The sequence below is a fragment of the Syngnathus floridae genome, chromosome 7, assembly GCF_059516105.1.
Source record: "Syngnathus floridae isolate MCC-2025c chromosome 7, RoL_Sflo_1.0, whole genome shotgun sequence".
Taxonomy (NCBI): domain Eukaryota; kingdom Metazoa; phylum Chordata; class Actinopteri; order Syngnathiformes; family Syngnathidae; genus Syngnathus; species Syngnathus floridae.
The window spans coordinates 12,379,058-12,398,977 of record NC_142419.1 but is presented as its reverse complement, the minus strand read 5'-3'; the positions used below and the strand labels follow the sequence as shown (position 1 = coordinate 12,398,977).

The following is a 19,920-nucleotide window of genomic DNA, read 5'->3' as shown; positions in this document are numbered from 1 at the left end:
TTTGTCTGCAGTCAATGTCGAAAATGTGTCACCTCCAAAAACTAAATATTGCTCAAATCAGATATCAGTTCAAAAAAAGAGTTGAGTCAGTTTTAATTTTGTATATCAATATAACTTTAATCTTTCGTCAGTTGTTAAAAATCTGACTGAAACCCAAGGTAAGTAGAAACTGAGCTCAATCTGTTTTCTTAATTTTCTCTAAGGGTCAAGGGATAGTCATTCCGAGGTCAAACTTAACATATGAGCAGCATATATACGTGCAACAGAATATAATTTAAGTGGCTGATGTTGGTTATGAAGGCCATGAGAAAGTGCTGCTCATCCAGGGCAGGAGCAAATTCAGAGTTTTTCAATTCTGGTATTCAGTAAAAGCTTTTCATGTTTAACTGTTAAAATTATACTCTCAAAAAAATCTCTAACTCACTGCTGTTAAAGTAGCACTGTAATAATCTACTCATTTCTGTCCCAGTAGAACAATTGACCTTGATCAGAAAGCTTCATCATAGATCACCTCCACAATGTTCTGCTCCTTTTTAATGTTATCTGGTGGTTTTGAAGTTCTTTGCTTTGTACAAGCAGTGTAGGTCCCTCGAATCAAAAACAACACGGAGATGACAACATGATAGATCCCATAAATGATGAACTGAGAGAGAGAAAAAAAATATTTTTAGCAACAGAGGAATAAAGCTCCATCTTTGGATCTATATGTAATGCTATAGAATAGCCACTAGATGTCACTGAGTTTCTATCATTGGATAACATTGCATTGCATGATGCCATTTGACTACATGCCATACATGTTTTATTATCTACTTCTATTTTATTAGCTGTCCAAACATACCTGTGTCTCAATGTCCAGTCCTAATGTGGCTCCATCAACAATAATAAGTGTAATGATGGTCTGCAGGGAAAGGGCCACAAATGTGTTGATCCCAAATGTCAGGGCGTAACACTCCATGGAGAGATTGGCTGCAATCTGAAATCTAAATTGCATTGTTGCTGTTATACTTGATTGAAGCTTTTTCCAGAACTCTGCTGTCTGAATGAAGTGAACTTACGTGGTAATGGTAATAAGCAGCATGTAGCATGATTTAAATAGGGCATAGCCAGCATAGCAAGCCCAGATATTGCCGGTAAGCACTATCAGGAACACAGCGCCTGCTCCGATGGCTGAAAACAAACCTAATGCCAACTCTCCCCACACTGACCAGTTTACCTTCATATAACCCACTGAGAAAGCTGCTGTAGCACCTGCCCCACAAAATGGAGACATGAATAGCAGCATCAGGCATACTATATGCATATATATGTATTGTTTGCAATTAGTAACCTACTTGTGCTTTGTCTTACCTACAAGCGAGCATGCAGCTTCTACACCACCATTGTAAACAGATGATGTGGCAGACGGCTCAATATGGTCCCACATTAGTTGGATGTAGTTGAGTATTTGTGTATATCCAGCTGTGGCCAAAGCCCACCACAAGGACCAATAGATCAAATGCCTGCATGTGGATGATTCGAAAAAGAAATTATTCTTGTTGAACATACAGTCACTGTAGAAAAATGTTCAAATAATGTGGAATGTGTGCACGCATGTAAGGTAGAGATGAAGAACAGAAGAAAATGCCTTGACGAGTAGGACTCCCTGAAGCTTTGCCAAAGTAAATGACCTGCACTGAACACATTTTTCCTGCTGCACCAGGCAGCATTGTCATTACGCTCCATCTTCTGTTTCCCCGAGCTAGCGTCCTCGTCGTCCGCTGCCGTTCCATCAGGTCTGTCCGTTCTCCCAGGCCCCTCCTGCTGGGACTGTCTGCCCACAGCTGTAGTTTTTCTCCCTTTGAAGAACATGCTCCTCTGAGGCATTGGCAACCAGAAGGAGATGAGAAAAGCCACGCTTGTAACGCCCAAAGTAATGGCATTGATGTAGAAGTAGTCCAACCCTGTTGATTAGAATTCATACTTTCATACTGCCTCGTGAAATTTTCAAATAATTCAAGAGTTTCTTTCACAATTCTCTTTGCAGTGAAAATGCATGCTGAAAAGCTACATCCGAGTGTTTTTGATGTGCATAAATCAAAATGTATTCTTTTTTGTAGTTCTCTTTTGCAAGATTTGAAACCGCACCTGCCACTGAGACGAGAACTTGACCCAGGCCGGCACCAAACGTGTACCCGAACAACATGGCGCTGCGAAGGTAACCAGTGGCTCTTTGGTAATTCTCAAGGGGAATCACGCTGTATATGTAGGAAAAGTAGGCCACCTCTGTAGCAGTCACGACAGCATAATGAATCTGTGGGAGGGTGGAAAGGAGGTTTTAAAATGAAATTGGTGTAATCCATCGTCTTCAAAATGTTGGGTTCATGGGCCAATGTCAGCCATCTCTCAAGGCCCCTTCAGCTCAGGACAATTACTCTAGGTTATCTCCTTTATTGTGACATCTCTGATTGAGGAACAATCATCTTGTGTAAAACATTTGAACTTATAACACTTTATGCAAACCTCAAGGAAGACCATGGCAATCAGTCCTGGGGCAAAGCAGAGCAGCACATAGTTGGAAACCAGGAAGAACCCCTGTAGCACAATGAGTGGCTTATATCTGAGAAAGTCAGTCAGCAGAAAAACAGGGAAAAGGAAGGCCAGGTAGGAATATGTCCATATGGGAAATAGATAGTTGGTCACCTAAGAAAAAAACAACAACGTGCAAACAAACATGATTGCTGATGTAGTACTCTTAACACATGTTGGTGGGTGATAGCTTACCACTTCTTCAGAGATGTTCTTATAAGGTCCAATTAAGTATGGTGTGAGGAAAGGCTCTGCAATCCTGCAATTGCCAAAAAACCCATAGAGGGACAAGACGGCAGTAGGGAAAGCCCAGCTTGAGGACTTGAGCTTCTCCCAGCAGCCCATGGTTCCACCTCCCAATAGAATCTCTTTGTCGTCTGGTTCCCAGGGTTCCTAATGTAGCAATCTTACATGTGCCTTCAAATAATGACACTTCCCCTTGTAGTCACCACCACTAGCTGGAATAATCTTAAGAGTTGCATGTGCACGTGTCATGCTTTATGAGTTTAGACTTTCACCTGTTAGGGAACAGAATGAGTAAGTAGACTTTAATACCATGCAGTTCTGAAGAAAAGGGGAAAAAAACGTGCAACTTTTAAAACAAAAATCCTATCAATAATATGAAAAATAATTATTGACACGATTTTTTTTTGACAACATGAATAGTGGGGGTAAATAAATTCATAAATAAATAAATATCAATCCTTACATCACGCGTGATTTTAGACTTTCATTCCTGACTGAGCATGCGTCGTGGCCTTGCTGGCTGTTACCATAGCAACGGTTTGTTGACGGAGGACGTGGGCTTGCTTGCGCAAAATGAGACTCAAGAGGTTTCTTCTCAGATATTACCCACCAGGTAACACAAACCCGAATTCTTAATGATGATTTATGGTTCCTCTTGTCGTAAATGCGCCTGCAATTGAAGACAATTAAATTAAATAAAAAGTGTGGATAAGATATCGTATCTATTAGTATTCGATTTAACGACTTTTATCTCCTTTCAGGTATAATCCTGGAGTATGATAAAGCAGGGCTTTTGAGAACCAAATCAATTGACCTTTTGGATTTGACAATACAGTACGTGCCCTATTAATTACACTGAAGATGTGTAGATTCATTATGCATGCATACTGTAGACTTGTTTTTTCAGTATTAGCCTGCTTGTGTAAAAAAAAAAAAAAAGTAGTTCTGACGGATAGTACAAAAGTAAATACATTTTTACCTTCAATTATAAATTGTTGTGCTCCAGAAGAAGAAAGTCTCAAATAATCAAAGCAACGTGTTCTCTTAGCTTTGCTTTTCAATTAATTAATTATGAATAATAAAAGTTTTTTTTTACGTTGTACTCAGTTATTTATTATTATAACATTTTATTTTCTATGCAGAACCAACCCAGATGACTTATTGAAAGAGATCATGCAATCAGAGCCTCTGATCACACAATCCCGGGCTGAGCAAGTAAAAAAGCTCATTATTCGACTCCAACAGAAACAGAACCAGGAGGACCACAACAGTTTTACTTTTTCCAAGGTTAGTCCATCTGCACGTCTGCCCCAATTCCCTCTGATATGTCTTAAGTAGTGACATTCTCAAGGCACCGCTACATGTAAACACTAGAGAGCAGCAAGCACACACAAAGGACAGCAATTGTAATTCAAAATTCTGATAAAGCAGTGAAGTTATAGAAAATTCCTGACCATGAAATGCATATTCCACACGCAACTTAATGACACAAGTGAAAGAAAAGTAATCTCAGTTACCATGTGACTTTTTTTGTCCTTTTTACAGGAGCTGAAGGCACACATACTACCTCTGACTAATGTTGCATTTGATAAATCAGGGTCAAGGTGATGTGCAAAATTTTGCCGCCTCATGAAAAGCTCCTGTGTGCTTTGCTATCATTTTGTTCACTCTGCAGGTTTCTAACCGGGAGCTACGACAGAACGTGTCGTATTTGGGACACCGCCTCGGGCACTGAGCTGCACACTCTGGAGGGTCACAGAAATGTAGTGTATGCCATCGCATTCAACAACCCCTTTGGGTACTGAAATATTTTTTTATAGCAAAGTGACGCAGCATCTGAAAGTCGCCATTGTTGTTCTTATGGCTTTCCACTTCTAAGCTATTCTGTCTTTTTGGAATTTAGAGACAAGATTGCCACTGGTTCTTTTGATAAAACCTGTAAGCTATGGTGTGCTGAGACGGGCAAATGCTTCTATACATTTCGAGGCCATATGGCGGAAATAGTGAGTATGACCAGTTTAAATAAAAATTGTTAGCAAAAATCATTTGATAGGCCCAAGAAACACAAAAGCATCTGAAATATTTTTGTCTGAAATCCAAACTGTGGAAAAAAAATGGTGTTTTGTGTAGGTGTGTCTGGCATTCAACCCTCAGAGTACACTCGTGGCCACAGGCAGCATGGATGCTACCGCCAAGTTGTGGGAAGTGGCGACAGGGTGGGAGGTGGCCACTCTCACTGTGAGTCATCTTTTCTTTTCCCTCCTATGAGGCATTTAGTACATCAATAGAATTCGCCTCTCATTGTTAAAATGAACCCTGTTAACGCTGCAAGCACACCCTCTCAACATCACACATCCGTTCATGATCTGGCTATCATTGTTAAGATGTTAATAAAACAAAAAAAAATTCTCTGAGGGGTGTTGCAACGTGGCAACGAGGAAAAGCTGCTTTTTGCTGCCCTCATCATGACAGCAATCAATCTTCCAGACAGCAGTCAATGAAGATTGAGATGTATTTAGTTCAAGCGAAATAATCAACCTTTATTGGTTATTAACATAATGTTCTTCCTGGAGAAGAGACAAAGAGGTGAATCAAATTTATCTCTGCTTGATTGCATTCAAGGGTCACACTGCAGAGGTCCTCTCCTTGTGCTTTAACTCTGTCGGCACTCAGCTTGTGACTGGCTCCTTTGACCACACCGTTATTATTTGGGATGTTGCTTCGGGAAGGTCAGACATTTTTGTCGCTGCATCGTAATGCATCCATCGTGTGGAAGAGACCACCGCTGACCTAGAATTGTTTTCCTCTTTTATTCTAAGATGTGTCTACACATTGATAGGCCACCAGGCAGAGATCAGCAATGTGCAATTTAACTGGGATTGCTCACTCATAGTCACGGGCTCCATGGATAAAACAGGGAAGGTGAGAAGATCTAAATTATTTACAACATAAAGAAACCGTGCACCAAGCCCGCCAAACAAATAATGTATTTTCTGCTGCAATATTTCTTTCAGGTTTGGGATGCAGGCAGTGGAAAATGTGTAGCCAGCCTTGTTGGACATAAAGAGGAGGTGCTGGATGTTTGTTTTGATTTACGGGGTCAACTCATTGCTACAGCCTCTGCTGATGGTGAGACAATTATACTCCATTATTTTTGTAGCTGTTTACCCTAATAATAATAATAATAATTATTCATTATTTATTCAGCACGCTTTTGTTATACTTGTTTACTGTTTGTCTGTTGTGAGCCATGTCTTGTCACCGTGGGATAGGGGGAAACGAAATTTCGGTTTCTTTGTGTGTCTTTGGCATGTGGAGAAATTGACAATAAAGCTGACTTTGACTTTGACTTTGACTTTGACTTTAACCGATTCACAGTAGAAGTGTTTACAGTCATAAAAAAATTAGACCACATTCTTGAATTTCTTTTTGCTCCATACAATTTCATTGCTATTGATGTGATTTTGGTTATTATTGAGAAAACCATGAATTGATATGAGCTTTTTAATCCATTTTATGAGTTATCCTTTTTGTTATCATAAATGTCCATGTAAATTATGTACTTTTAGTTGTATCAGGCACTAAAGATGCAAAACAAACTGAAGAAACAAGGGTGGACATTAGTAGTCTCTGCTCGAATAAAAACAGCATCCCAAATGATTGCCAGGTTCATCATCTACTTGACTAAATAAATGATGCACCGCAAATTGATTTCCGTTTTTCCTTGCAGGGAAAAAATGGTGATTACCTTTATTATGACAGATGAAACCTAGCACAGTGCTTGTACAAATTCCATCTGTAAAGCTGTGTGAGGGACATTTTCCAACAAAATCTGCTAAATATTTCATTATTGACCCATCAAAACTTGAGAAATGATTAAAAAAAAATCACTGCTATGCGAATATTGTATGCTGTTGGATAGGGGAGAAAATTAAGAGCCTTAAAAAAAATGGAACTAGCTCTATGTTCACATCAAACTGGCATTATTATCTCTGTAAAAACATATTTTGAATTTCACAAGATTGTGAGACAATCTCTCTCATTGCATGCACACTGTTGATTCTAATTTTTACCAGGCACAGCCAGAGTTTTCAGTGCGACCACATACCAGTGTCTGACAACTTTGGAAGGCCATGAGGGAGAGATCTCCAAGGTAGGAATCCATACTTGTCATATAAATTTAAAAGTGCTTTCGCCAAAAATAAACCCAGTGCTTTAATATAATGCCTTTAACTTTTTTTTTTTTAATTCAAATCATATGTCGCCACAAAGAGGCACAAAACTCAAAAGGCAGTGCCAAAAGCAAGGTTGATTTAATCACACATTGATTATTCTGTTGGAAGAACGGAAAAGGTGACATTAAATTGACTGACGCTGGATAATTTCCCATGGCGTACTTGATGATCTCTCACGTTATTGTGCCGTGACACTGTGTTTGAGAGTCACTGAACTAGTGGAGAAGTGAGTTGTCTTCATTGTCACAATACCGCCTGCTCCACATCCGCCTCAAACAAAAATAATGAAGAAATATTTACAGCATGTCGTTCCCCATACCTGCACAGTATCTAACTTATTTTGCTTTCTTTTAGTTTCTCTTTTTCAAAATCATAACAAATGTTTCTTTGGGGGAAAGGGTGGATGATATCGACAAAATGAATAATGCACAGCTGCTTCGAACTAGAAACATTTCACAAGGCCTCATAAAATATGAACGATCACACAAAATATTGAATTATTCACCGCTTCTGTTTGGAACTGAGAGTAATTCGTAGCAGGATTGTGACAACAGGTTTCTTTGAGCTCTTGCAATTGTGTAACTTAAAGCCTCAATTTGTGGCTGGAGTTCTCTTGGGATCTGCTCTAAATAGATGTTTATTTGTAAACATGCCGATGTTGAAGCGGGAGGACAAGAGGCCTGCTTTCAGGCTGTTCTATGCTCACTTTGTCCAGTCCAGAAGCTAACCTATGTTGTGATGTTTCTGCAGGAAAGACTTGAGGTAATACCTACAGCTTCATCTTTCGCCTCACATAATCAAATGTAGCGGAAAGGTCAAATGCTTTTATAGTGCTTGCTGTATTTACACACAAGCGAATGAAGGCACAGTGGTCATGTGCACAAACGTGCACGAGGTGTGCACAAAAGTTTATCTGTCAGTTATAAATAGATGGGTGAGTGGGGGGGGTCAATCCAAAGGATTATGACTCTTATCTCTCTTTAACAGGACACCTTTCCCACCTTCCCACTATGCTTTTTAACTGTGATATTTACCCATTTTTATTTGACCTAGTCCACTTTTTTCTGCCATTTTATTTTTTTCTACTCACCCAATCTTTTTTTTTTTTTCCCCCCCATCTTCCTCCTCTGGCTTTAATAGGCAAATTCTTTCCTCTTTAGTTTTTCTCCTTGGTGCTCTATTTAAGTAGCTAATAAAACCATACTTTATTTCTATGGGTATCTTGAGTAGCGCGAATTGATCATCTCTTGGATCTTGTCCCCTCTGTATAAGAATAAAATTATTCCAAGAACGATACGCCCGGGTCTAACACAATTGCTTTCTTTATCCTTCTTAAGTATTTAAAATAAAATCCCCCCTACGGGCTAGTAAGTGTTCACTACCGTTCACCTCCTTTTATCATTTTAAGCACCTCTACTTGGATCTTTTATTCAATACACACAAAATGACTAGGCCCCTCTCGTCAGATCTGCTTCAGTCCTCAGGGCAGCAGAGTTCTAACTGCCAGTTCCGACAAGACAGCTCGCTTATGGGATGCCCAGTCCGGAGTCTGCCTTCAGGTCCTCCAGGGCCACACCGACGAGATCTTCTCCTGTGCCTTCAACTACGAAGGTGACACCATTATCACAGGTACAGCACACCCACAGATGTCCTACATTTGGCAAGCTTGCACGTCTGATAATAGCGACGATTGCCTTGAGCTGCAAATCAAGCGGTCCTTGCTAGCCCGTCACAAATTGTTAATTGCACATCTCCCAGCTGTGCAGCCACCTGCTCGTGTTTGTGTTCTACTGCAGGCAGCAAGGATAACACGTGCCGGATCTGGTGCTGACCGCCCCCCTTCTTCGCCCCCGGGAGCCAGTATACGTCCACATGTCACTACACTCCAATTGGTGGTGCACTTATATGCTGCTGTTGACAGCTTCATATGAAGATGAGCAGCTCAATGACAGTTGACAGTAGCTGCGTGACATTGAAATGTTAATTTAAGTGAGTGCCACTTGTTTTTAGTCTTGTGATCTTCCAATTGCAAGACTTGATGTAAATCCCCAGTTTGGCATTTACAGTCTATCAATCAAAGGATGACACACTTGAGCTCAAGGTCATCTTGTTGTTTAGCCCCCCCTGCTATGCGAGAGTAATTTCCTCCAAGATTTTGCTTTTCTCATGCGGTGCAGAGATATCGGCTTGAAATAGAGGCCAATGCATTTCCACCATGTGTTGAGTGTCTCAAATTCATAAGTCTCAGGGAGACCATAAAATGATTTGTAATTTGTTTTGTGTCACCTGGGAGTAAAATTGCGACTTACAATTGCTGTGTTACTGATTGCCGCATTGTTTGATGTCTCTCCACTTTGCCCTGCCTTTCCCAAGACTTTTTCTAAGTCATCAGAATGTTTTCATTGGGGTTAGTTGAGGACATGCATATATTTTGCTCTACTTTGCTGTAATGTTTGAAGTTGAAGTAGTTAGTATTCCTGTGAATAACGCAACTTTCTTGTACTAACTCAAAAGTCAAATGCTTCTGAAGACTTGCAGTATGGATTCCAAACAAATATTTCTGGAAAAATATGGTCTCCAAAAATTCAAGCTGAATAATCACGCCTAACAAGCCAATGAAATTTAAAGACTGTGAGACTTGTACTCAGTGAACAGCTAATATTTTAAATCACAAATATGTTTATTTGTTGCTGGTGATGGATAAGTAAGGAAAAATATTTAGATGACAATTATGAATAATTGCAAGCTAGGAGCGAGGCTTAAACATCTGTCCAAGCTGCTCATTACAGTACAGTATGGCAACAGCAGCAATACATTGTCATTATTCATAAAAGAAAAAAAAGGTATACCGCAGTCTGTTGTGTTGAATTTGTAACAGGTGTGAACAAAAAGACCTGCCTCACAGCCAAATACAAAAATCTCCCTCAGCCTGTTTATCAGCACCGATAATTTTCTGGACTATTAACCGCACCTGAATATAAGATGCACCAGCCAAAATTAGGGGGAGATCCTGTTTAGTTCATATAAGACTATAAGCCGCAGGTGTTTTAATGTTTCATTTCCATATATAAGAGAATATGTACAGATCCTACAATATTATAAAAATCATGAAAAAATCATAGATAAGCCGCAGGGTTCAAAGCTTGTGCAAAAGGTAGTGATTTATAGTCCGGAAAATACGGTACATCATTTGTTGGTTATTGTGTAGGGGTTGACTCATTTATACTCTTTTTGACAGCTTACAGCTTTGTCTCGCATCTTGAATTGGTGAGTAATTGAATTTTCTTTTAGTCATGTCTTATTGCCACAAGAGATTTCACATCACAGGGATTTTTATTGATGTCAAAAGATAAATACATTCATTCACTTATATAATGACATTTTACAGCTCAAATGTGTGCTTCTGTTAACACAAGAGTACCACAAAGAAGTGAAATAAACACACCAATTTCACTTACAAATTGAACATTACGAACCTTACTTGGTCTTTCCTGACCATAAATGCTAGAGTCCACTACTCCAAGGTGCTGCAGGTCCAAACGGTCAATATATACAAGACAACAATCTAAGATCTGTTCTCAAGTAACACATAATAGATCCCAACATAAACGTTCATGATCACAAAAAGGACGTTTTTGGTGGCTAATGAAAAAGAATATTTTAAGCATTGGTGTGATCTTATGTGAACAGCCATGAACAACAGTAACATTTGTACCTTCTGGAATAAATAAAGGGATGAACACTATTTTTTTGTGAGATTCTGTAAATATTCTCTATTGTGTAAATCGATATACTGTACTTTGGCGCAGTTAAACCCTGCTAACCATAATCTCTAAATGGCTTGTTCCTTCCCAATAGGAATGTCCAACTCGCGTTCCTTTGGGATGGATGTGAGCAGTGACAGACAAAAAGAAAACCCGAACCCTCCATGGACGCAAAGTGACAGCAGTGAGGGAAAGGAGCATTTGTCAAGTTGGATGATCACTTTGTGTTCTCAGCTTTGGAAGCGGACACACTTGGTGAGAAGACAAGCGTCAGTGTGAGGAAGTGAACATGCACACTGGGGAAAACTAATCCACTTCACAGGATCTCGAAGAGCCAGTCAAACAGGCTAGACAGCGATGTGTCCTCACTCTCTTCATGAAGTTTACAGAACTGAAGCACAGCACTGAACAAGTCCGAGATCCTCCATGACTTCTGGGACAATAGATGGACCAACTTCTGGAACTGAGAATCAGAAGCATCCATGTCAAAAACGAATGCTAACAAACGGTAAGCATGTTTAACCCACCTTGGCAATCCTTTGTTCTTTGGACTTCTTGAAGTAGAGAACTGGAAGTCCCAGCTCAGAAGCTGCGATCCACTGCAGAGCCACTGTCACCTCCGAGTCCATGCAGTCCGCTTCCAGGTCACAGTTTACCACAAGGAGTTCCCTAACATGACCGCCGCCACCACCTGCTGTCCTGGCTGAGCTGCTCTCTGAAATGTCAGTCATCAATTAGTCACCACAATTCTCAAGTAAGAAGAATTGGAGTTTTATCTCCAGTCTCTGGAATTTAAGAAGTTTTAAGCACCAAATTCTTACTTACCAAAGTAACCATCTTTGGTTGCTGATTGGTCACCTTTCTCGGGACCTCCACTGTGAACGCAAAAGAAATTAGTCTAAACAAAGAGACCAAAAAATTTCTAATAATAACGTTAATATCAGAATTACCTTATTTCTGTGCTATGAGATTGCACATCAGAGAAAGTCTCCAGATCGGCCATGCCTACGCTTGAGCCGCTGCTGGTGCCATTGCTGTAAATCATAAAAAAAACAAAACAAAAAAAGGACAGCATTTATATTTTAATATTTTAGTTGTACACATTCTGCATCATCACTGATGACGATCCATAGTTGGTCAAATCACATTGCAGTAGCGGTAGAATCTAACACTCATGTTTGGCGACTGCAGAGCTGGTGATATTTGAATCACGTCAAGCCTGTCTGAAAATGAGATTTGGAAGTTCTTGGCGTGGAATTGATGGATGAGCCCGGTGCTGGTAACCATGACATAGTGTCTCATGGTTTGGGGATGAAGTGTTAATTTCAAAATGCTGATGGTATGATGGTGCGTTTCACAATAGAAAGATTTCCCACGGAACACAGAAAGCCAAGGACGATCAGTGACCTCTCAATTTGCCATCAAGCTTTTGCTTTGAGAAGTCATACTGTACGTTCTCCAATGACGAGAGCTGAGCACTGTTGAAGGTTGGTCACGCCTTGTACCGGGGCCTTTGTGAAGCTCGTTGTCCGAGCAAGCTGGCATGAAATCAGCAGAAGCAGCATAAAGCGGGGGGGGAAATAAATTTAGGATTGGCACAAGAGAGAGAACAGGAGTCAGCAGCGATGGGCCAATGACAGTGAGGTGACGGTGGGAGCAGCAGCTTCAGCATTTATCGGGAAACGGCAGTTACTGACCCCTCGCTCAGCTGGATAAAACTACTGGTCTCATCCTCCGTGTTTATGTGGGACCAGCTTCCCATGCTCTCTTCACTGCTAGCGCTCATTGAACGCTTGTCCCTCTTCTCTACTTTGGCCGCAACCACAGCTGACCTGTCCCTTTCACTGCTGGGAGAGCAAAATTGATCATGGATTAAAGTACCTCGGTTTTCCTCATGTCTTCTCAGCGTGCGCTACACAATTAGGTAGCTAATTCATCAGCATATTTAACGCATCGGCAAATTCCATTCCTCTAAGGGTATGCCTGTGTTTTCATTGCTTTTGAGCACACTGATCAAATTAAGTCAATCAAATAATTGAGGGCTGTCAACCTTGACAATACGGGAAAGAAATCAACAATTATTGACTCTGAGGGACTGTGTGTCACTCTTAACCTTAGAGACGGACTCCGATTGCAAACAGGAGAATATCTCCACCCTTATTCATTATTCAGCATGTACTGTATGGATTTAAGGATTAGCATTCCATTAAAATGGAAAAATATTACAACCTAATGCGAAAGCCACTGTTAGTGTTGTTTAGCAATGCAATAAGAACCAAACTAGTACTCCAGATGTAGACCCAGGCATTGTTATCTGTGTTTTAAATCATCGAACAATTGTTAGTCTAGCATAAATATAGCAGTAAAACATACCAAAAGAAAATTCTACAGTAAGTGTACATAAGTCAAAATGTGCACCGTGAAAAAGGTCACTTAAGAACAAAACTTTTATTTTTTTCTCTCTAACTACTTTCATTAGCATCTCTTTTCAGGTTCATTTGAGATTGAGATGCACAAAGTATAGTGACAGCCTTCATTAACTGCAAAACATTAAAATGCTGTTAAAACATCTGTCTATGCCTCATTAGCGCTTCTGGAAGCTATTCGGAAAAAACACGTTTTATTTGTTTAACTGTAGCTGTCCTTGTCTCTCAAAAGACCACCAAAGTCATTGTAAAACAAATGAAAAATGCAATTTGATCTCAAAATTTTAAATCTTTCAAAATGCAAAGTCTGGTTGGAAAGACAACTAGAACCTGAGTTAACTAGCGCAGATGATTCTCATTCTTTTATAATATTTTTTTACAGAAAGTTTAAATATGAGTACCTGTTGCCGTTGGCTGTAATCTTCTCCGTACGCTTGGTACCTGGCATCTCTGGTGGTCGTTCTGGAGGTCCATCTCTCCTTTCGTGGCTATCCCCCTCAATGTGGATCACTGGTACATCCCTGGGGGCTCTTAACCGGGGTGTACCGCTGTTACCTGCACCTGATGTAACCCCCGTTTGTTCTTGACTTGACCTACCCCGACTACAGTTTAAATGAGATTGTTTGAATCCCCTCCTTCTCTCACCAACAGGCATGTGCGTTTGTGAGTTTGGCCCATTTGGGCCCTCTTGCTGATCTCCGGCACATGATTTGCCAATTTCTACAATGTCAGCTGCCAGACGGTTTGCAAACTGCTGTACTTGGGGCTGGCAGTCTCCTGCAGCCTCCAGCTCAATACTGTCCTCTGGATCAACAATGATCTTGTTCTTCCGCATCAAAGACTCAATAGAACTGGACCAGGTATCGTGGATCAGCATATCAGTGATCTGGTCGGTCTTGCCTCTTTGATAGAGACACGAGTCTGACTTGCACAGTCCCGTTGCTGCCACTGAGTTGGTTGGACAGATATTCAATGTATCTCCATGCACATTTCTGGCAAAGCCATCAAATGAATTGGCTTTAATGGGCGAGCTGACGGTCAGTCTTGAATCTGACGATCTCCTGTCTGGGACTGATGATTGTCGTATGCAAAAGGGAGTCCGGGCAGATGGCGGGAACAAGCTGTTGCTCCACTCTTTAGTCTTTGCCATGACGTGGTCTTTGTTTTCCTTATCCATGTCCCGGAGCATGAACCTGTAGAACTCCTCCGTGATGCTCTCAGTGCTAGACTGTTTGGAGAGGCAAGATGTAGTTCTGACGTTAAGGTGACCATTTTTCTTGGATGCCGCCTGTTGCACAGCTGCAGCCAGAATGCTGCTGGCATTTTTCCCTGCATAGTAGTCTAGGAGAAGGTCAAAGCCTCTGCCCTCAGTCTCCATCTGATTTACCATGAACCGTGAAAATTCATCTGTGATGCTCTCACAACTTGACTGTTTGGAAACAGAGCTACCACGACTCAGGTTCTGGCCGAGACGACTACCAGGGCCCAGGGTATTTAGTGTACCCGAGGGGTCTGCATCTTCCTCTGGAATGCTTTCATAACTAGAGGCTTTTCCACGGCTCCATCTCTCACACTGCAATCTGCTACGTGGCTGGCCTGTTTTGGAAGTGTCCACCACATTCAGCTCAGGGCAGTTCATGATCCTGGCCGTGACTTCCGAGGCAAAAAGGGCAAACGGGTCCTGTGGTTCATCAGGGTTGACCGACTCGTCTACCACTCGGTTCACCAGGCGTTCCATCAACTCTGGTTGCTCCTCTGTTTTCTTTTTTATCTCACTCAGGCGTGGTGCTCGATGTTTCTTGGAGGACACACTGTTGTTCTGACCCTCTTTCCTTCTGAGTACCGTTCGACAAGCGGGGATCAAGAAAGCCTCTGGGCCCTCTGGAGATGTACCCTTGAGGGCACAGAACCAGGGCTGCTTCCCGGTAGAATTTTCAAGACATATGGCAGCTAGTTCCGTGGCCATAGACACCACTGTAGCAGCCAAATCATCGGCAAAGCAAGTAATGGGTGTCCTGCTTTCTGAGTCCATTCTCCAGGAGAAGAGTGAACTGCAAGAGTTGAGTGACGACTGCGGGGTGAGAGAAGACTGTCTGCTGTCATTTCCTGTCACAAATCGACCCCGCCTCTCTGTGCAATGAACGGGGATTTCACTCAAGGGAACTCTGACAGCAGTTGTGTCCTGGGGACCAGAGTAATCTTTTATATGTACGTTAGACTTTGATTGAATTTGTACACAGCACGAGTGCTGGGGTTGCTCTTTGTTGTAAACTGTAGAGAGAGATGCATTGACATCACTTTCTTCAAGGATATTTGTGCTAATTCCAGGAACCATGGCAAGTCTATCTGTGCTTTGACACGTCCCATGTTTGTCATTGTTAGTTGATTGCTTATAACTTACTGAACCCTGTAATTGACTTAATGGATCATCGCTTCCTTTTGTGGCAACATTCTGCTTGCAACTGGTATCAAGGTCCTGTGTCTCAAAAGTCCCTTGATCACTTCTTGAAATATGACTAATCTTTTTTTGTGCTTGGCAAAGAATCTCAAAAAGCAAATTGTTTACGCTGTCCTGCAGAAGAACCTGGAGGCTCGGTGCATCTTTCCCAGTCCCTTCCAGTTCTTTTTTCTTTTGAGCTTTTTCCAAAGCATGCTTAAAAAGACTGTCGGCCACCTCGTCGATTAATTCTCCCACTTCTCTTTCTTCGGTGTAGGATTTTTTCGGGCATGTAATGCCATCAACTATCTTGTTATGTGTGGATTCCAAGAGGTCAGCTACACTCCGGTAGCCATGCGGATAAGTCAACACCTCAGCTGCTTCCCTATGAAGTACTTCAGCGATATTTGCACGGAATGCTTCGACACTGGTACCTTCTGCAACACTGCAATGTAGCGTGAAGGCCGCAGATGTTTGGGCAGCAGATATTAAACCCTGTGATGTTTTGTAGGCTGCATTTAAATCCGTGTCACTATTTTCAACCTCCCCGGGAGTCTCTGTAAGCTCCAACGCTGCAACAGCACCGGCAACCCGAGCCATACCACACATGGCTGAAGAAAAAGAGTAGTCGCCTTTCTCCTCTGGTTTCTCTAGCTCCTCTTCTGTGTCTTCTTCTGAAGTTGAATCCTTGGTGAGATGTCCTGCTAGCTGTGGGGAAGTTATGGTGCCAATAACATTGGCAGCGCAGGCCAAAGCCACCTCGACAGGTTTAGATGGAAGCCCTCCATAACGGTGAGGATTATGACCTTTCTTTTCGGGCATCTCAATGTCTTTTGTGGTAATATCCTGGTCAGACACATTTGACCGCTGAGTCTCTGGCCACTCTGCACTTCCATCTGCACTGTCTGGACTTTGAACTATGACAATTTTGGGGAGTTCAAAGGAACAAGTATGCTGTTGGGAAGGCCGTTTTCTTTGCACGGGTGTGGTCTCGGAGTGACACCGAGAGTGTGACACACTGACTGCAGCCTCAGAGATAAAGGAGGTTTCATCTTGAGAAAGGCGTATGAAGGCATCTTGTAGTACCGACTCTGCCAGATTGGTAGCGTAGTGACCGGCTGATTCCTTTGTGTGCCGGCTGACCTGCTGATGTGCTTCCCTTTTCACTTCTGCATCATCCTTGCTCTGATGATGAGACAGCTGTGTCCTCTGACCCAGGACATCAGCATTGTGTTTCTGTGCAACCTCTACCGAGCTCTCCGCTTGTCCACCAGCTTCTGCCTCTGTCGAGAGATAGAAAGACATTTTTTGAATTTTGAGGTGACCACATTTTCTTCCAAGTGAAAGAATGGCATGATTTTGGTATATGTCAACAAAGTATATTTGACAGGACATTACCATTTCTAAATCCATCATCCTCACTGTCATCTCCCATGTGTTCTGAAGCTGTCAGGAAATCTTCCTCGATAGATGAAACTGACCGATTGGTGTCATCCTCAACCCGTTGTCTTATTCGCCCTTGATGAAGCTGTCTTTCTTTTCCCCACTGGAAACCTGCAAGGAACTTGTTGATCTCAAAGATAATACTGCTTGGTTGGATGAAGCGCTTCTGTCTTGAACGCTGAAGCAGGCACACACCAGTACTTTTCTGCTGCTGTTAAGGACGAAAAAAAAAACTGTAGTGAATGTACGATTCTAGAAACACCTCACTGTCGGAATATTCCAAGATTCAATTTAGATCTCAAACTCTAATCACCTGAGAAGGAGCTGTTGGACGTGTTTGGAAAGTATTGGATCCCTCAAGGCCATTGAGAAAGAGGATTTCATTTTCTTTGGGCTGGTGAGCACTTAGTAATTCAACAAGCTTTGGCAGGTCTGGAGACACCAGTGCCAGTTTCTGTGGAGAAGAGCGTGCAACATGGCTTCTCAGTATTACCAGTGCATTGGTTCTTAATTACTGACCCCCTCAATACTAGGAGATGAATACTGATTGCTTTGCTACACCCAGTGGGAGCAGCTACCACATCTACACATTACAGAAATTGACCTTATATCCATGCTTACCATGCCAGTGTTGTGTGGATTAAAAATGGGATTAAAAATGGATAAAGAAAAAGTGGGGCATACATGTAAGAGGAGAAAATGAAAACAAGGTTTTTGCTCACCTTAATAATTTTATCATCTCCACAGTCTGTTTTCTGAGGGTCCAGATTTACGAAACACATCTGAAAAAGACAAGGTAAAAAAATATATATATATGTATATTTATGTAAGCAGTGCAAATTTCTAGGAGGGCTGCAGCAATAATATATTTTGGTTTTCTGACATCCAACTAAAAATTCTATCAAATGATTATTTATTAGAATAAATAAAAAAAATATATAAGCGCAAACAGATGCTGGAACCAATATCGTCTTCTGACTGCAACCACTTATGCCACTGCCATTTCTTTGTCAAAAAAAACCAGGATCATACCTTTTCACAACGTGACTTTAGTTCCATAAGACATGCTATCTCCCATAGCTGACAAAGGAGCTGTAAGTCAGTGGTCCCTTCATTTCCTCTCCCGTTCTGTCACACTTGCTTCATCTTTTATTTGCTATCTCTTTCACCGTATTCGTCGCTAGCTACAGCCTTTAATGGTCTATGATGGAGTCCTCATGTCAGCGTGGGGAGTCTGGGACTTTCTGCTGCAGTTTCATTCTCCAGCTCACAGCCTAACTGATCTATGTTGGCATAGTCAAGTACCTGCATAGCTAAATGGATGAAGCATAGCTCCAGTTGCAATGAAGGAGGAACTGGAGGAACAAAATGAATCATCTGGTGGTGGGGGGATGTGGAACAATTTTCTGTCGCAGTCACGACATTTCTATTTTTCTAACATCTAAGTGCTGCCATTCTAGTGAAACTTGGAGAGAAGTATGAGTGCTGGAGGCTTTCCAATGCAAAACACACACAGGTGGAATCCTGCTGTTTATTTCAACTATCACCTGCACCACCACCTGCTGCAAAAATGTCCTCCCCCTCTAGATGTACGAGAATAGATAGACAGTTTCAAATTATTACATCTCCACGCATCACAAATCTGCTCAGAACTTTTTTACAATGTGATATATCCTGCCTCACAACTGAGATGCTTTAATGCATTTTGAAAATCTCTTTTTAGTGGCGCTAGACTGACAAAGAAAGACAAATATAATGTTTGAGTCATGTATTATTTTAACGGAGCTATTAACATGAAAAATATACAGTTATGGACTTAAAATAAAATTGCCAAATTTTATCTACTTAAGTCCTCAAAAATTGAATTTTGGGGATTTACTTTATTTCTCCTTATACAAAGAAAAAACTTCAACAGCTTCTCCATCCATGCATTAATTTTCTATATTGCTTATCTTCATTCAGGTTGTGAGTGTGCTCGAAACTATCCCAGCTGAAATGACCAGGGACTGGACGGCAGAATTGTTTTTCTTATTTTTTTCTTTCATTGAGAGAAGTCCCAACAATTTGTTTGTGTGTAAATATCTGACAGGAGAAAAAAAAAAAAAAAAACGAGTTTAAAAGGTTATATTGTAACATGTTTTGCCAGCACTTGAGTTTGATTTGATCTGAAAGCTTTACGGATTTTGCATGCTAGCATCCCTCCAGAAGCTGTTATATTAATGCATAATGCATGTACAAGCAGCAGCCGACATCAGGAGCCTCTGCTGGCACAAGTAGTAATAGTGAACGACTTGCTCATCTGCGCTGTGCAGCACAAAGAAGAGTATTATTTAGAGAGAAAGAGCAGATGGTGCATAAAAATAGAGTTACAAGGCAAATTGTTTCTGAAATCAATGTGAGCGTACACTGCGTCAGGTTAAAAGTAAAACAAACATCAAAAATGAGAAGACCAGATTTTAGTGTTGGAAAATATTACACACCTTTTTCCAAATCATTTTGTGCAATATTTGGTGTGTTAAATAGTGATCTGCCGTTCTGTCCGTTCGTCTCATAGCACAATAAATTTAAAGCAGCTATATTTAGGGAAATGTTTACAAAGTTCTGCTTTAATACCTTCTGCCTGTCATAACCCCGTCACCTCAATAGAGGAGAATGGGGCTGAATAATTCATGTTTGACTTTGTGGAGGAGGAGTGAGGGTATATTTGACCTCATCAAACAATGAGGGCCCCGAGGCACTTGATAAGAGGTGTCGAGGGAGTCGCTCTGAATCTCTCAGTTTGACACCAGATGTACCAGACA

General features: G+C 41.3%; 3 protein-coding genes across 9 annotated transcripts in view; 1 reads left to right on the top strand and 2 right to left on the bottom strand.

Moving 5' to 3' along the window:
* Positions 1-127: 127 nt before the first annotated feature.
* slc19a3b (solute carrier family 19 member 3b) lies at positions 128-7,021 on the bottom strand. 2 transcript variants are annotated; one of them, XM_088380813.1, is made up of 10 exons: positions 6,923-7,004; positions 3,278-3,484; positions 2,764-3,086; positions 2,503-2,682; positions 2,128-2,293; positions 1,628-1,943; positions 1,351-1,502; positions 1,059-1,251; positions 842-983; positions 128-643 (listed from the first exon to the last, which is right to left on the bottom strand). In XM_088380813.1, exons 3-10 carry the CDS (start codon positions 2,911-2,913, stop codon positions 488-490), a joined length of 1,455 nt encoding a protein of 484 aa, XP_088236939.1. In that variant the 5' UTR covers positions 2,914-3,086; positions 3,278-3,484; positions 6,923-7,004; the 3' UTR covers positions 128-487. The 2 variants fall into 2 exon arrangements, with proteins under 2 accessions (XP_088236939.1, XP_088236940.1); XM_088380814.1 differs by lacking the exon at positions 3,278-3,484 and having other exon boundaries at positions 6,923-7,021.
* daw1 (dynein assembly factor with WDR repeat domains 1) overlaps positions 3,327-19,920 on the top strand; it is a 51,168-nt gene continuing 34,574 nt past the window's right edge. For 2 of the 4 annotated variants that reach the window (XM_088380815.1, XM_088380816.1), the window contains exons 1-13: positions 3,327-3,427; positions 3,576-3,648; positions 3,957-4,101; positions 4,360-4,418; positions 4,490-4,612; positions 4,718-4,817; positions 4,945-5,052; positions 5,437-5,543; positions 5,634-5,736; positions 5,829-5,943; positions 6,891-6,967; positions 8,516-8,678; positions 8,846-11,567. In XM_088380815.1, the coding sequence (XP_088236941.1) occupies positions 3,388-3,427; positions 3,576-3,648; positions 3,957-4,101; positions 4,360-4,418; positions 4,490-4,612; positions 4,718-4,817; positions 4,945-5,052; positions 5,437-5,543; positions 5,634-5,736; positions 5,829-5,943; positions 6,891-6,967; positions 8,516-8,678; positions 8,846-8,880 (1,248 nt within the window). In that variant the 5' untranslated portion in view covers positions 3,327-3,387 and the 3' untranslated portion in view covers positions 8,881-11,567. The remainder of the gene's footprint in view (positions 3,428-3,575; positions 3,649-3,956; positions 4,102-4,359; positions 4,419-4,489; positions 4,613-4,717; positions 4,818-4,944; positions 5,053-5,436; positions 5,544-5,633; positions 5,737-5,828; positions 5,944-6,890; positions 6,968-8,515; positions 8,679-8,845; positions 11,568-19,920) is intronic. The other 2 variants (XM_088380818.1, XM_088380817.1) reach the window with 2 other exon arrangements.
* Positions 10,364-19,920, bottom strand: part of sphkap (SPHK1 interactor, AKAP domain containing) — a 43,646-nt gene continuing 34,089 nt past the window's right edge. For 2 of the 3 annotated variants that reach the window (XM_088380810.1, XM_088380811.1), the window contains 9 exons: positions 17,842-17,901; positions 17,433-17,573; positions 17,075-17,330; positions 13,641-16,959; positions 12,511-12,660; positions 11,764-11,847; positions 11,639-11,688; positions 11,341-11,528; positions 10,364-11,276 (listed from right to left, as the gene is read on the bottom strand). In XM_088380810.1, coding sequence (XP_088236936.1) covers positions 11,130-11,276; positions 11,341-11,528; positions 11,639-11,688; positions 11,764-11,847; positions 12,511-12,660; positions 13,641-16,959; positions 17,075-17,330; positions 17,433-17,573; positions 17,842-17,901 — 4,395 coding nt within the window. In that variant the 3' untranslated portion in view covers positions 10,364-11,129. The remainder of the gene's footprint in view (positions 11,277-11,340; positions 11,529-11,638; positions 11,689-11,763; positions 11,848-12,510; positions 12,661-13,640; positions 16,960-17,074; positions 17,331-17,432; positions 17,574-17,841; positions 17,902-19,920) is intronic. The other variant, XM_088380812.1, reaches the window with a different exon arrangement.

What these genes read in the sequence shown, in the direction of transcription:
- slc19a3b (XM_088380814.1), bottom strand. Translation starts at nt 2,913, where the DNA reads ATGGGCTGCTGGGAGAAGCTCAAGTCCTCAAGCTGGGCTTTCCCTACT. An exon ending in AGAACATCTCTGAAGAAGTG is followed by an intron (nt 2,683 to 2,763) that starts GTAAGCTATCAC and finishes TTTTTTTCTTAG; the next exon opens with GTGACCAACTATCTATTTCC. An exon ending in TTGCCATGGTCTTCCTTGAG is followed by an intron (nt 2,294 to 2,502) that starts GTTTGCATAAAG and finishes ACCCTCCCACAG; the next exon opens with ATTCATTATGCTGTCGTGAC.